General features: G+C 35.6%; 1 protein-coding gene across 1 annotated transcript in view; it reads left to right on the top strand.

Annotated features, from left to right (window-relative positions):
* The window catches only part of LOC120534258 (PARP1 binding protein), a 67,864-nt gene that overhangs the window by 2,356 nt on the left and 50,637 nt on the right, over window positions 1-14,871 (top strand). The window contains exon 2 of the mRNA XM_039761710.1: window positions 198-349. Within this exon, the coding sequence (XP_039617644.1) occupies window positions 200-349 (150 nt within the window). The 5' untranslated portion in view covers window positions 198-199. The remainder of the gene's footprint in view (window positions 1-197; window positions 350-14,871) is intronic.

The following is a 14,871-nucleotide window of genomic DNA, read 5'->3' on the forward strand; positions in this document are numbered from 1 at the left end:
TTCTTTTATTTTGTGCACATGATGCTATTTGTAATGAACATCGATGGTGATTAGGCAAGAGTTAGCTTTTTGGGGGGCTGGGGGTAGGGGGCACACTAGGAGCCTGTATTAAAAAGCAATGCATGTTATTTTAATGTCATTTTTTTAAATTATGTAGTTGTATACATGTACATTTTTTAACTTTGTTTTTAAATCAGGTATGGATATTATTCAGCAAAACCTGAGAAACATTGTGAAAGTCTTTAGACGAGAATGCCATCGAGCTGTGGAGTCTGAAAGGACAACAATCTGCTCTGCTGATGAAATGATCAGGATACTGCAGCTCTGCCTGGCGCAAATAAACAAGCAGGTATATGAGAATAGTCAGTTACAGTATATTATATGGTTCAGTGCTACAAATCACCAATATATTAAGTAGGTTTGAAACTGAGTGGATGAGACTATGGCCTTTGCAGATCATCTTCTAGTCTGTTTGGTGCTTTGTGATGTGAAGTGTGCCTTGCTACCTGCAAAATAGAGTGGGTAATTGCAATATGGTCAGTTCAAGCACTTCACCTCAATGACTGTATGCACTCATTTTTAAGTCACAAGTATATTATTCACAACATTGCTATTACCATAGCTAATCTTAAACTAGTCTCCTTGTTTGCTGTAAATCTATATTTAAGCACCTTTACCAGTCTGCCTTATTTATTTTATTTTATTTTTTTTTGGCCTAAATCATAATTCATTCTTTCCAAGTTGTAGTTCTTACTTGCATACATTTTTAGTGACTACTTTTCACCTTTGCTTCCACTAACATGACCTTTTTTTTTTTCTTTCTTTCTTTCAGTCTCCTATACATGCTTTAAAGCAATGTTTCTAATCAGGGACCACTTTGCGCAAAGTATGGTAGACCACCTAAGCTATCAGTCACAATGTTCCAATGTTATAATTATGAATTTATTGATTTAATTCTTTCAGTTATTTTGGATTTGTGTTTTATGTCGGCTAGTGATTTGTAGTAAACCTTCACAGTAAGCCTTCATCCTTAAACGTGGTAGACTGCTAGCAGAATGCCTCATTGGCCATGCAGAATTAAAGAATGGTTATATTAGGTGTGGTCTTTCAAGAATCAGGTTGAGGTGGACAAAAAAGATAGTCCCGCACAATAATGAACAATATAATTGTTACAAGCAACCAAGAGAGAGAAATTTATTTCCAGCAATTAATTTAAGTAGTGCTTTCCATGGTGGTGGTTGTTTTCGGAGCTATTGCCTATATCCTTAACAGCAAAGAAGTTTATTTTGGAGAGTGGAGCTTGGTACACACCCTGATTTAGCACCCCCCTTTTTTTTTCTTTCTTCTAAATGACAGACTGCTAAGTGGAAAAGCTTGTGTGGTATTACAATTTCCCATCTTGGTACATATTACAATATTAAATTATCCAAGTTAAATATTATAGTAGCATAAACCTAAACCATAATTATGGATGTATTATACTACTGTCAAACTGTAAAATATCAAACCATAGACATTACCAGATGATTGGACTGATAGATGATAACACTGTAATGGCATAATGAGGTGGTTATGGCTGGAATATGGACAAATTTTACTGTGGGAAAGCAGCAGCAGATTAATGTAAAATATTAATAAATACTGTTATGGCTGGCAGACTGAAAAAATTTTAAATGGGACTCACTTTGTGCTTATAACTCTACTGAAACTGAAAATATAATTTTATTACCTTGAGAAGTATCTATGCAAGAAATAATCTGTAAGCATGTTCAGAAGATTTTTTTTCTTCAAGATTTCATAAATTTGACTTGATGTTTTTTATGGTAAAATTCTTTGATTCACTAAAGCACATTGTCAATAGACTTGCTTTCCAAAAACATAGTGAAATGTGAATTTGAATTTAACGCTAGATTAAAAATACTTGGCTATAATTTGAACAAAGAAAAGTACTTTAACTGGGTCTAGTTTTCTTCTAGCACAATGATGGAACTTTGTTAAACATGGAAAATGATGCTGGCTATTGGTGTGCCTAACAGCAAAAGCTCCAATCCTTCCTATTTTTCTGTGTACTCCAGATGAGTAAAGAGCTCCAACTCAATTCACTTCATAATGAAAGATAACCTATCAAAGATCTAACATCATTTCACTGAGTGTTGTGTCACTGGAGTGATCACAAATGTTCTGAATTTCGAGTGCCCATACTGAACTTTAGAGCAATCGTAATGAAAACAATTAACAATACAGGCTTGTCTGTCATATTCTCGTATATTCTCCGAAATAAAATCAAGTTGAGATGTGAAGATTCCTAAAGTTCTTTTCTCTGTCACACAAATTGGTAATTTTTTTCTATGTGTCTATGGTATTTTGCATTATGGAAAACTTAACATTTTGTGCAATATCTCCCCTTAGCAAGTTTACATCCGGGTCCCATGTATTTGGTGTTTTTTTTTTTTTTAAAGTAACAACTGGGATCCACTCTACTGATTCCCTCATTCACTTCATAATTTTAAACTCTTCAATTATGTTGCCTGTTAATTTACATTTGCTTAAATGGAAATGGTTAAGCTCTTTCAATCTGGCTCCATAGCTCATACTTCTGACTTCTAATCAGCCTGTTTGCTGATTATTAATAGTTTTTATGAAGTACTGCTGTTATTTTTGAAATATGACCAACACTGTACACAGCACTCCAGAAAAGGTCTTACCAGTCAGTTATATAATTAAGTGTAACCTCTCTTGACTTGTGCTTTCAAACATTGTGATATATATATATTGCTCCTTGGTTTCCAGTATATTAATAAAACATGATCTTCCCCATCTAAAACCATGTTGACTATTTACTAATACATTAGTTTTTGACACGTGCTGCTTGATCCATTCCTTAATTGCTTCTTTTAATTACCCTGTAATGCTGTTTAAGCGTACTGGCCTATAGTTACTTTGACCAGCCTATTTGCCCTTTTTACAACAAGGTACTGTTTGCTCTCTGCCAGTCTTTAAGAATTTTTTACCAATGTGCAGAGATTTTCAAAAAATATGTCAAGGGTTTATATATGCACTCGCTAACTTCCTTAAATACTTGAGAATAAAATAAGTTTTTCTGGTCATGGTAGGTATTAGGTTTCAGCCTGTTTAACTCAAGCAGTACTTTCACTCTACAATTTTTAAATCATTTAGCACCTCTTTGATAGTCTATTTATTTGGGAGGTTATCCTTTTCGTCACACGTATAAAACTTCAGTTAGAGGGAAGTTCAAAGAATTTTCTGTTTTGCTGTCTGTATATTCTATCTCGCCTTTGCTCTTTATAATACTTTTCACCTTCTCTTTGACTGTTCTTTTACTACCAAAATGTTGAACACATTTCTTTAGGCCATCTTTCGTCTTTTCTGCAACTTTTATGTCCAACTGCTTTTTAGCTTTCCTAATATCTTTTTATGTTTGTTGCTCTCATGTATTTCAAGAAAATGGACCATAAGTTTTACGTCCTCCTAGAGCAAAAATCCTGAAAGGAACTGAGTTTAGGAAGTAGAAGGAGCTAAACAACATGGAGTCAAAATTTCTGTTATAAAAAAATGAAATTTAAAATGATAAACAAATAGAGAGAGAGGTATGAATCTCTGTCATCATTGCCAACCTATTGTAAAAATGCAATATTTATTATTAGTATTTTGCATTTTATTTTGTGTTTTAATAATTAAGCAAAATTCTTTTAATATTTATTTTGGTCTATTTGGTATTCTTACATTATTTTCTGGTCTCAGAAGTTCAGTGGGTGAGTTAACTTAGGGACTTGACTGAAGGGCTAAGCAGGGTTAGGGGTTTAAGTAAAGGTCTATGAGAGACTGGTCTGCAAAATGTAAGCAAGTCTACTAAATTCTAAACACCAGGTGCTCTAACCAGAGATCTGCAACTGCAGAGTGAACCTTAATGGCTCTATGGTCACAATTGCTTCCATTTCTTTCACCCCTTATCCTGGGGAAGAGAGGTATCCCGCCAGGCCTAGATATTGACATACTCTTGTATGTCCAACAGTCAACGTTTTAGTCATTAGTCAGCCCTTTATACTGGAGTTTCAGCATTAGCCAGACCCCCCGCTAAAATTTTATTTAACTAGTTTACTTTTTAAATATGCACACTGCCACAACACTGTTTATGTGTGCTATTGGTTCAATCACATCCATAATATTCATAAAAGGATGTAAATTGAAACTACTGTCTGTATTAGAGGTGTCTACAACACACTCCGAAAAGTCATGATTATTACTACTGTCTCATTGAGTCCAAACTTCCTCACATGGCTCACAATCTAATTAAAGAAAACTTGCTTTCAAATGCTGTTTTACATAAATGGCGACTCAACCACCTTTTCAGTTTTACCTGTCTTTCCTAAATAATGTGTACCCATCTGTTATATTCCTATCCATCTCTGCTATTCCTGTCATATCAAAGTTTTGTGAAGCTAGATATGAATCCAGTTCACTTATTTTATTCTTAATACTTCTAGCATTAATGCAAGCAATTTTAATATATTACTTTACTTTGGCTCTTTAACAGTGTACTACAACTTTCCAAGTTATTTTGTATAACTAAATTTTTATTGCTGCCTATCCCTTTATGTGAAGTTCTAAACCTGGCCTTCATGTATTACTGAAGACAAAATAACCAAATTTAAATCTTTTGATTTCTTTTACCAATGTATAATTTTCAAAATAAGAGCTGTGATATTATATGTTGGTTCAACTATATTTTGAATGAATCTGAGTTTATTGTAGCATAACACACTTTTTTTTTGTTTTGCTCTTTATTTCGCCTTATACAATTTCTTGTATTAGGAATTTGTTAGTTTTCGCATACCCCTTGGGGCGCAGAGCGCAGGGTCAGCCATTGTACAGCGCCCCTGGAGCAATAAAAGGTTAAGGACCTTGCTCAAGGGCCCAGCAGAGTAGGATCTCTTTTGGTAGTGACGGGGATTCGAACCGGCAACCTTCTCGATACCAGTGTAAATCCTTAGCCTCAGAGCCACCACTTTAATCCTAACATTCACCACTCTTCTCCTGATTTTTACATATACTAGATAGGTAGGTGAGGAGAAACTCCCTGCATTTAACATTAATATGAGAACATTAGAAATCTGACAAATCTAGAACATAAGAAATTTGACAAACATGAAGGAGACTTTTCAGTCCAGCTGTCTCAAAGTCTAATCCAGATTCTTCTTAAAGGTTGTCAAGGTTTTTGCTTTAACTCCATGTCTCAGTAGTTTGTTCCATAGTCCCACAACTCTTTGCATAAAGAAGTTTTCCACTGATGTCCTTGAGTACATGATTCCCTCTTAAGTTGAAAAACTGTTGCTTGAGTCTACGGAATTCCACTGGTTTTAATAAATTTGTGAGTCACTGTTTGTTTAAAATAATTTTGATGGGTCTACTTTATTGCTGCCATTAAGAATTTTGAAGACCTGGATTTAGGTCCCTAGACTCCCCCACATATTCCCCTGTGCTTGAGACTGATTCTCTGAGTCTGTTAGGACATGTCTGGGATGCACTTGGTTGCTCTCCTATGCACAACCACAAGTGCTGCTATATCTTTCTTGTAGTTTGGTTACCAGAATTGCACACAATACTCCAGAACATACAGTAGCTCATCTCTTATTACTAATCCTCCTATTTAACTGTCCAAAATGGCTCATGACATAGATGACAGGATGAACTATCACTAAAACATTCTCCCAGGATCTCGCATGTAGAGTATGTAAGCAAAAAAGCTGTCTAAATATTTGCTACTGCCTCCTAGTCAAATCTTCACACTCTATGTGTCCTCGGAAGGAAAACTTCTGCACAAATGTGATTTCTCATTCCATGGCGGGTGAGGAATTGGGGTCAGTTTTTTGGGTGGAATGGGGCAGGGCTTTGAGTTTTCAGTTTCAAATAGTTTCAAGATTCACATCTGATATTTGTGATAGCAGTGAATGAAGCTATTAACAGTCACAGCTTTCTATTAAATTGATGCTTTTGCTTCTACACTGTTACACTTATGACTTTGGACCCATATTGCCCATACTTGATGTGTACAGGGTCTTCTGAGTTTGAACTTCACTTGATTCAAATCTGCAAGCTTACTATACCTTTGCTAATCAATTTTCTATTTATATCTGCTTTAATGGGAAAATGGGATACAGCCTATATTACACATAGTCCTAGATCTTTGATTCAGCATTAAACTTGGCAACCTACTCTCTGTTGTCAAAGTTAGGGTAGTATTTTGTGAAATCAAATATGCCACTCTTATAGCTTATTTTACTTCTGACAACTGGGTTAAGGGCTCATTTGTGGTTTACAACATTCTCTTGTCCTCGCCATTTAATGTCCGATGGTAAGGACCAACAATTGTATGACTCATTTGTAGCACACAAGTCCTTAGACACAAAAGTGAGACATTATTTGTCACAAAGCTGCTTGCTATGAGGCGGACCTGAAGCCTAATTGCGTGGCTGAGGTAACCCACACATCTAGTTCATGGATTATGTTATGTATATCCTGTCATAAGTTAGCTATTGATGCCAAGATGAAGGGTTAAGGCCTAGGGGTGTCCTTGAAGAAAGGTGGTGCATGGGCTTCTCACAAAACATAGCACCCCAGTTCACTCTGCTGAGACAGCTGCAAAGTCTTTTGTTGTCATCTGATGTCATTGCATCTCTTTTCCTGACCAATACATGTTGTGTGTTCAATAGACCCAAACCTCAAAAACATGGCAGAAAAAGCTCTCTCCTCCTATTGTTTGGTCATGTGTGACTTTCTCTTCTGCTCAGAGAGTATGATCAATGCTTGTAATTAAAAAGATCAGTCAAATTGTGCAATGTGCTTCACTGTCATCATACCCATGTTGCTATGCTTTTCCTGTAAGCCATGGTGCATGGCTGTTTGCTGTGAGAAGTACCTGAAGCCCAATTTTGTGGCTGTTGTAGCCCACACATAAAATTCTTGGGTTGTTTTACACATATTGGTAACATTGAGAGACTTGTGAGTTTTTGTATGACAGATAGCCAACCCATATTTTATGTACATAAGTAGAGGCTAAATGTTTTTGCTATCATTCCATATAGATGAAGGGGCACTTTAGTTGGTGCATAAATAATTTGCTAGAATCTTTTATGAGCTGTGTCCTAGAAAATTGATAAGTTTCCTCGAATATCCTCTTTTACAAATGAGTTTGACTTGCCATTGTCAAATTCCTAGTTTGTCCTCTTTGTGGGAAATTAACGACAGTGATTAAATACCTTACACTTCAGGAGAACTCATTAATGCTGACGTAAAAAAGAACTTGTAAACAGTATTACCACAATATATTTGTATCATAAATATTGCATCATTAAGGCCTGGAAAACTTTATTTCTGATCTCTATACCATTTCTGACTAAATATACAGTACTATGTAATGAGACAGCCCTACATTGTAACCTTCAATACGCAGAACATCATACAATAATCAAGAATTATTCTAGGAAAGAATAAAAAAATAAATCTGGTGAAAATACAAAGTAGAATTAAACAAGTGTAATACAGCAAATCTTTAACTTTTCTAAATTTTCACAGTTGATTGTGGAAACTGTGTCTGTGAGGTGTTGTGCCTCTTCCATCTACTGCACTATGCAACTCTAAGCAGGTATGATTGCACAGGAAGCATATGTAGAATCCTTCCTACTGCAAATGTGTGCCTCTTTCTTCCCTTGTGTTGCCACACTGGGTTAAGCAGTTTTGGTAATGAATGCATGGGGGCTGGATAAAATTCTGAAAGCTAATTATATTACTTGTGCTTTTTTAAATAGTTTTATTATAGGCAGTATCAAGACTGATATGCTTAATGAGTAAATTTAATATTCTGCCAATGCAAGGTTTTTCATGATTAGGCAAATATAAGATATGGATTATATACAGGTATAGGATAAAATAACCATCAATTTTACACTAACTGCAATTATCTGATTTTTGTAAATGGATTCAGCTGTACCTTATGTTACTGGAACAGAGTGGGAATTCATCCTCTCTGGAGGTCTTAATGCATCTTTGTGTAACTTCTAGTCTTGGCGAAATCTGGAGCTTTAGCAGGTGGCCTGCAGTTCGTCACTTCTCAAGAAGTCTGTTAATGTGTGCAGTAAAAGTTATAAAATTCTGCAGTCTTAACTTTTAAAAGTAATAACAAAGCAGTTGACAGCCAAACTGCATAGTGAAAGTAATTTTGCTTCTGGTCTGTATTATATATTCAGGTAACTTACATTTACTGTCATAAACACAAAATATCTATAACATTAGGCAATATTTATGAACTACAGTTCTATAAATCTGTTGAAAATAATACACTAGCAATGTTTCTGCTGAGGATTTTCTTGACGGCTCTATTTGAACCTTGTGAAAAGGATTTTGTCTGCGAGTAAATTTATGAAGTGTTACTGATTTTTGAGTATATTTTAATTTTATTTCACTCTCTGTCCAACAACTGCCTCCCTTTTCAGTGATTTTGTAAATGTGTTGTGAGTCTTTCTTTCTTTCTTTCTTTCTTTCTTTAAGACAGATGTAAAGAATTGGCACTTTGTACGAAACTTAAAATTTCCTATTAAGTAGGTGCATTTAAGCAAAAATAAAACATTTTATCATCCTTTATTAAGAATAACTTTTCAGTATTTGTTTTATAATAATTGTTTTGGTTGCTTTAAAGATGAGGTTAAGTGAGGTCATGAAAGTACTTAAGTCTGTGTTTTCATTTGGGAATACAGTGTGCGAACTCTGTATAATACATTTTTATTTCCACACAGGAAAATTAATAAGGACACATGATTGCTATGAAAACTGATGTAATATGTTTCCTTGGTTTCAGGACAAAGTGCTTCTTCCAACACCTGGTAAACATTGCACTGTGCACTTGCCACCCAGGTTTCTGTTATTTTAATAAAACTATCTAAGGTTTAAATTTTACATTATTTTGAGGTTATCCACAATTGAAAGCATTAGGAACTGGCAGGCATGACTGGTGAGGTTACATGCTTGAATGGAGAGTAAGTGGAATCAATGTGGATGGTGCTCCCCTTCTTTTTTTTTCTCGCTCTCTCTCTTTTGTGTGGTTTTTCCTAGAAGATTTACAGCCTGCTTTCTAGATCAAATCAAATTGCTCATTTCCTGACTTAACTAATTTACTTGGCACAGTCATTGTTGCTTTGTGTCATCATCCTGTTCATGCCTTATGAATAATGCAGGTGCCATAGTTGGTCCAAATCTTTATTTAATGTTGGAGGCTCTGTGTAATCATATTTAAAACATTTATACGTTTAGACATTAAACTTTAAAAGCTGATTTTTAATGTAGAGTTTAATTTACTTGGTGTGGTTATAAACAAATACAGTATTGTGCAAAAGTCTTATACTGCCCAAGAAGATCTGTCCAGTGTTTATCAGTTTGTAAAACCTAAATGCAACATCAGAATACATTCAGATATACTTCGATAATGCTAAAAGTAAAAATTTCTATGTTTTGCAAAACTTTGTTGACATCTTGTAAGATTAAACAACACGGGTTTGATTCCCAGAAATTCTTGGATGATTCTGAACTTATGGAGTGTATTGATGGGTGGGGATGTGATAGAGTGTAGGAGTCGGATGGAGAACTTTGTTTCCTGGTGCAAAAAGAGAATTGTCTGCACCTAAACATCAACAAACCAAAAACTGGTTGTCAACATCCCCAGCACCAAAGGGCCCAATGTCTGGTCACTACTCAAGGGGTGGATGTAAAAGTTGTGTAATCCTTCAAGTTCTTGTGTAGGATGTTAGATGTGGACCCCGCCCCTTCTTGTACAGTTTTCTGCAGTGTGGTATGATGGACTGGTAACATCAATTTAAGAGAGGCCCACCGAACTAACAAGCAAATTATAAGGATATATGCCATTATGGAACACACTCTGAATCCCCTGGAGGTAGTAGCTGGGGAGAGAATCAAACTACACTGAGTGCCATTATGAACAATATTGCCCATTGTCTCTCTGACAAACTAACACTCGGGACTTTCAGCCAACAAATTATTCAGCAGAACTTTATACCAATAACAACTTTTAAAATGACCAGGTCGAAATTATCTACCTACTACATTATTTATTTATTTATTTATTTATATATATATATATATATATATATATATATATATATATATATATAATATTTATTATTATTATTATTATATGTAGGTAGATTCGAGTTTGCTAAAAGACACCTGAAGGACTCCGAGATGGTGAGAAATTAGATTCTCTGGTCTGATGAGACCAAGATAGAACATTTTGGCCTTAATTCTAAGTGGTATGTATGGAGACAACCAGGCACTGCTCATCACTTGTCCAATACAGTCCCCACAGTGAAGCATGGCGGTGACAGCATCATGCTGTGGGGGTGTTTTTCAGCTGCAGGGACAGGACGACTGGTTGCAATCGAGGGAAAGATGAATGCAGCCAAGTACAGGGATATCCTGGACAAAAACCTTTTCCAGAGTCCTAAGGACCTCAGACTGGGCCGAAGGTTTACCTTCCAACAAGACAATGAACCTAAGCACACAGCTAAAATAATGAAGGAGTGGCTTCACAACAACTCTGTGACTGTTCTTGAATGGCCCAGCCAGAGCCCTGACTTAAACCCAATTGAGCATCTCTGGAGAGACCTAAAATGGCTGTCCACTCAACTTTACCATCCAACCTGACAGAACTGGAGAAGATCTGCAAGGAGGAATGGCAGAGGATCCCCAAATCCAGGTGTGAAAAACTTGTTGCATCTTTCCCAAGAAGACTCATGGCTGTATTAGCTCAAAAGAGTGCTTCTACTAAATACTGAGCAAAGGATCTGAATACTTAGGACCATGTGATATTTCAGTTTTTCTTTTTTAATAAATCTGCAACAATTTCAACAATTTTTTTTTTGTCTGTCAATATGGGGTGCTGTGTGTACATTAATGAGGGAAAAAATTAATTTAAATGATTTTAGCAAATGGCTGCAATATAACAAAGAGTGAAAAATTGAAGGCGGTCTGAATACTTTCCGTACCCACTGTGTGTGTGTGTATATATATATATATATATATATATATATATATATATATATATATATATATATATATATATATATATATATATATATATATATATATATATATATATATATATATATATATATATATATATATATATATTATACACATTATACAGCCTTTGGGATGCGAGCAGAATCCATCGAGGAAGAAAACAGTAAAACATTACTTGTACAAATTCTTAATTTATCTATCCATTTCTAAATAATTAAATGGGCAGGCTATTTCATATCAGTGCAATATGCTGCTTGTTAAAACGGATGACTTCCGCTCTTCCGTGCACGTAGTGTTGCGTGGGCATTATAAACTATCGTATCTGTTCAAGTTCTTTTTAAATTTTAAATATGAGTAATTTTTATTTAGTCGACAGGAATGTAAGTTAAATTCAGTCATCATTGCATAAATTTTTCTTCACCATAGAAATGTAAAGACTAAATTCAACTTGCATTCCTACCAAAGATATTTCTGTCGACTAAATAGAACCTACTTGTATCCAAATAGAACTTGAAATGATATATTTTTCCGAATCTGATCGCGCATTTTAGATCGACTTATTGCGCACTACATCGAGCCCCGTGCTATTGTGCTCTGGCCTGCCTGCCTCAATAAGTCACCGTCGCTTCGCTCTTACTTTTTTACCGTTCATTTAATCATGGGCCTCTCTAAAGTTTTGTTTATTTTCGGGTTGTAATGTTCATTAAATTTACGTATCATCTGGTCCATTGGTGGACCGCGCATCTCGCACCTACGCCTTCAGTACTGCTCCGTCTGAATCGACTCGCCCCTCAAAAGCTAATTTATGGTTATAAAAACCATCTTAATATGCAGAAATACAGTATAAAGAGCCGCTGCATCGCAGATTGAATCGCAACATTTTATTCACCAAAAATTCGGATTACTTGTAAACAAAATCCATCCTCCTCTGTTTCCTGAAAAACAGTTCAATCACTCTGTCGTACGGATTAACCGGTTAATCAACATTTATTCTGTGTTAGAGTGCCTGCACAACAGATTATAAAGTCCTCTCTGCCTGGCAACAAATGATGGCTGAAATGTGATTGGTTAAATGCTTTAATACGAAAATACATGCCTGGAAGCAGCACAACCATCGGAAAAGCTATGAAAGGAAGCGGACAGACTATTTGGAATTATTTAATAAGTATTCATGGACAAAATATAATTAACATCAGTTTGTGATTCAGATATTTTTACTTATGAATATGCTAAGCACAGTCCTTCACCCATGAATATTTACCTTATATGAGCAGGCACTCAGTTACGTGGGAGGCGTGATGACGCGACACGCAACTCCGCCTCCCACGGCCATCGAGCTGCAGTCTATTACAGTATATGGATGAAAAAATTGGTTCCAGTTCTGACCATTACACATAGAATTTCGAAATGAAACCTGCCCAACTTTTGTAAGTAAGCTGTAAGAAATGAGCCTGCCAAATTTCAGCCTTCTACCTACGTGGGAAGTTGGAGAATTAGTAATGAGTGAGTGAGTGAGTCAGTCAGTGAGGGCTTTGCCTTTTATTAGTATAGATAATGCAAAGAGTACGCGACACGTGTTTCGCCCTAATTCTGGGCTCATCATGCATACACACTCGCTGCACGTTCGTTTATTTGACAGCATGTAGATCGGTGTAATTACATTAATGGCATTCATAGTCTGAATCTGATTGTATGGGTACATGTGGGATGACCAGTGTGTTAGGAGGAAAGAGATCTCAGACTGGCCGCCCAGTATGTCAATCAAGTGGCAAATGCCATAGGGAGGATATACGATAGACTAATGTTTAAAAGAAATCTTTTTTGAATGCAGTGCGATGTACCTGACCAGTCCACTGTGCTCAGTCTTAGTGGGAGTCGGGAGACTGACGATTGCTGCTGGTTGACTAAATTAATCTGCAAAACACTACACCGTGGGCCAAAAAACAGTGCCATTCAATTATTTTCAACTATAACTCTGTTATTTCTTGATCGATTTTTACACTTTTACATGCTATATATGTGAGCTTGAAATGGATTCCCTAATTCTTATACAACGACAACAAGGAGAAGAGATTGCAGATTGCGAAAGACTATAACACATGGGATAACAATCAATGCTGGAAAGCCGGGTGAAGCAATGAGTCCATTTTGGATGTATTTGGTTTACAAACATAGCTGCATGTTAGTAAAAAAGTTGCTTTTAATAAATTCAATAAAAGATTAAAAAAAAAAAAAAATCATAGAAAATAGTTGTCAAAAGAACATTCATGCTTGTCTGCAGTCTTCTGTGAAGCACGGTGGTGGGGATGTCATGATCTGGCAGTGTATTTCATCCATCCATTATCCAACCTGCTATATCCTAACTACAGTGTTGGCTACTGCTAAATCAGTACAGCATTTTTCAATTGATAATGATACTGATGTATGGGCAACAAAGCTGGATTATTATTGATACATATTGCATGGTGTATTTTAAGTATTGGTTTTCTTTGGAAAATATTAATGACAATAAATCAATACTAAGACAATAAGTATATAGAGTTTTCACATGAACATGTTGTTTTAATTGACATTTTTAACAAGTTAAATAACCATTACTAATTTAAACACCCAGTGCAAAAATTGTACTGATCTTTATAGGACTGTTTTTAACTTGAACCATATTGGTTGTTTTACTTAAGCCTATCTCACTGCCTCTTTCTCTGTTTTACACATTCTGAAAGGAGGAAATACTATTTTACTCATAGATTTAAGTGACGGAAGAGTACTGAAAGATTATTTTATATACTGAAAATCTGCATGCCACTTTAATATAAAAACGGACACACATCTGTAAATGCTCATTGAGCAAGTGTTGTATCAGGCAGTCACTGCAACCTACAGAGACAAATGTGCATCCATTTTAAATTTAAAATCTGCTGTTTTACTGGATAAATGTTTGGCTTTTGAAAAAAAGCTGTACTTTGTTGTCAAGTGAATGCCTCCTGTGTGTTTAGAGTAAGTTGTTCAACAGCCATTTTTATAGGCTGGGAAGACAATGGAAGAACCTAACATCAAGGCATACAATATTTTCACTGGATAATTGTATACTAAAAGTGATACAGTAAGGGATTGTAGGCATATTCTGTCACAATTTGCCTTTTTGTCAAGCTCAGGGACTTATGAATGCTTTCAGAGTTTAGCATTTTGAAGGTCCTGGAATTGTTTAGCACATGCACACAATAGTAAACACCGAATTTTTATTACTGTAATTATGCATGTATGTCATGGGGTTTGGGGGAGTGGGTTTTCAGATGGTGGCAAGCTATGCTAGGAAAATACCATAATAAATCTGCTTTGCATTTAAGAGAGTCAACATTATAGTATCGGTGGTGGTTTACACCGTTTACAATACACTCTGATTTTATTGGAATAGAGCAGGGGTGGGCAAATCAGTCCTGGAGGGCTGCAGTGGCTGCAGGTTTTTGCTCTAACCCAGTTGCTTAATTAGAAAACAATCCTTGCCAATAATTCAATTTCATGGCTTGTTAGTGCTTTAACTCTGCCATATCAGGCCATTCTTATATCCTAGATTTTTTTTCCTTTGTAATGATATCATTCAAATGATATGAAGTCTAAAATGTATGAATAATACTTAATCTTTCACTTTTTTCTCTTCACTTTCCTCCCAAGTATTTAATTAAAACAAATAGTGCACGATAAATACACACAGATGTAAATGAAAACAAGCAAAATGGAGAAATGCTGCTTTCTTTTGTCATT

The sequence above is a fragment of the Polypterus senegalus genome, chromosome 8 (genome assembly GCF_016835505.1).
Source record: "Polypterus senegalus isolate Bchr_013 chromosome 8, ASM1683550v1, whole genome shotgun sequence".
Lineage (NCBI taxonomy): Eukaryota > Metazoa > Chordata > Cladistia > Polypteriformes > Polypteridae > Polypterus > Polypterus senegalus.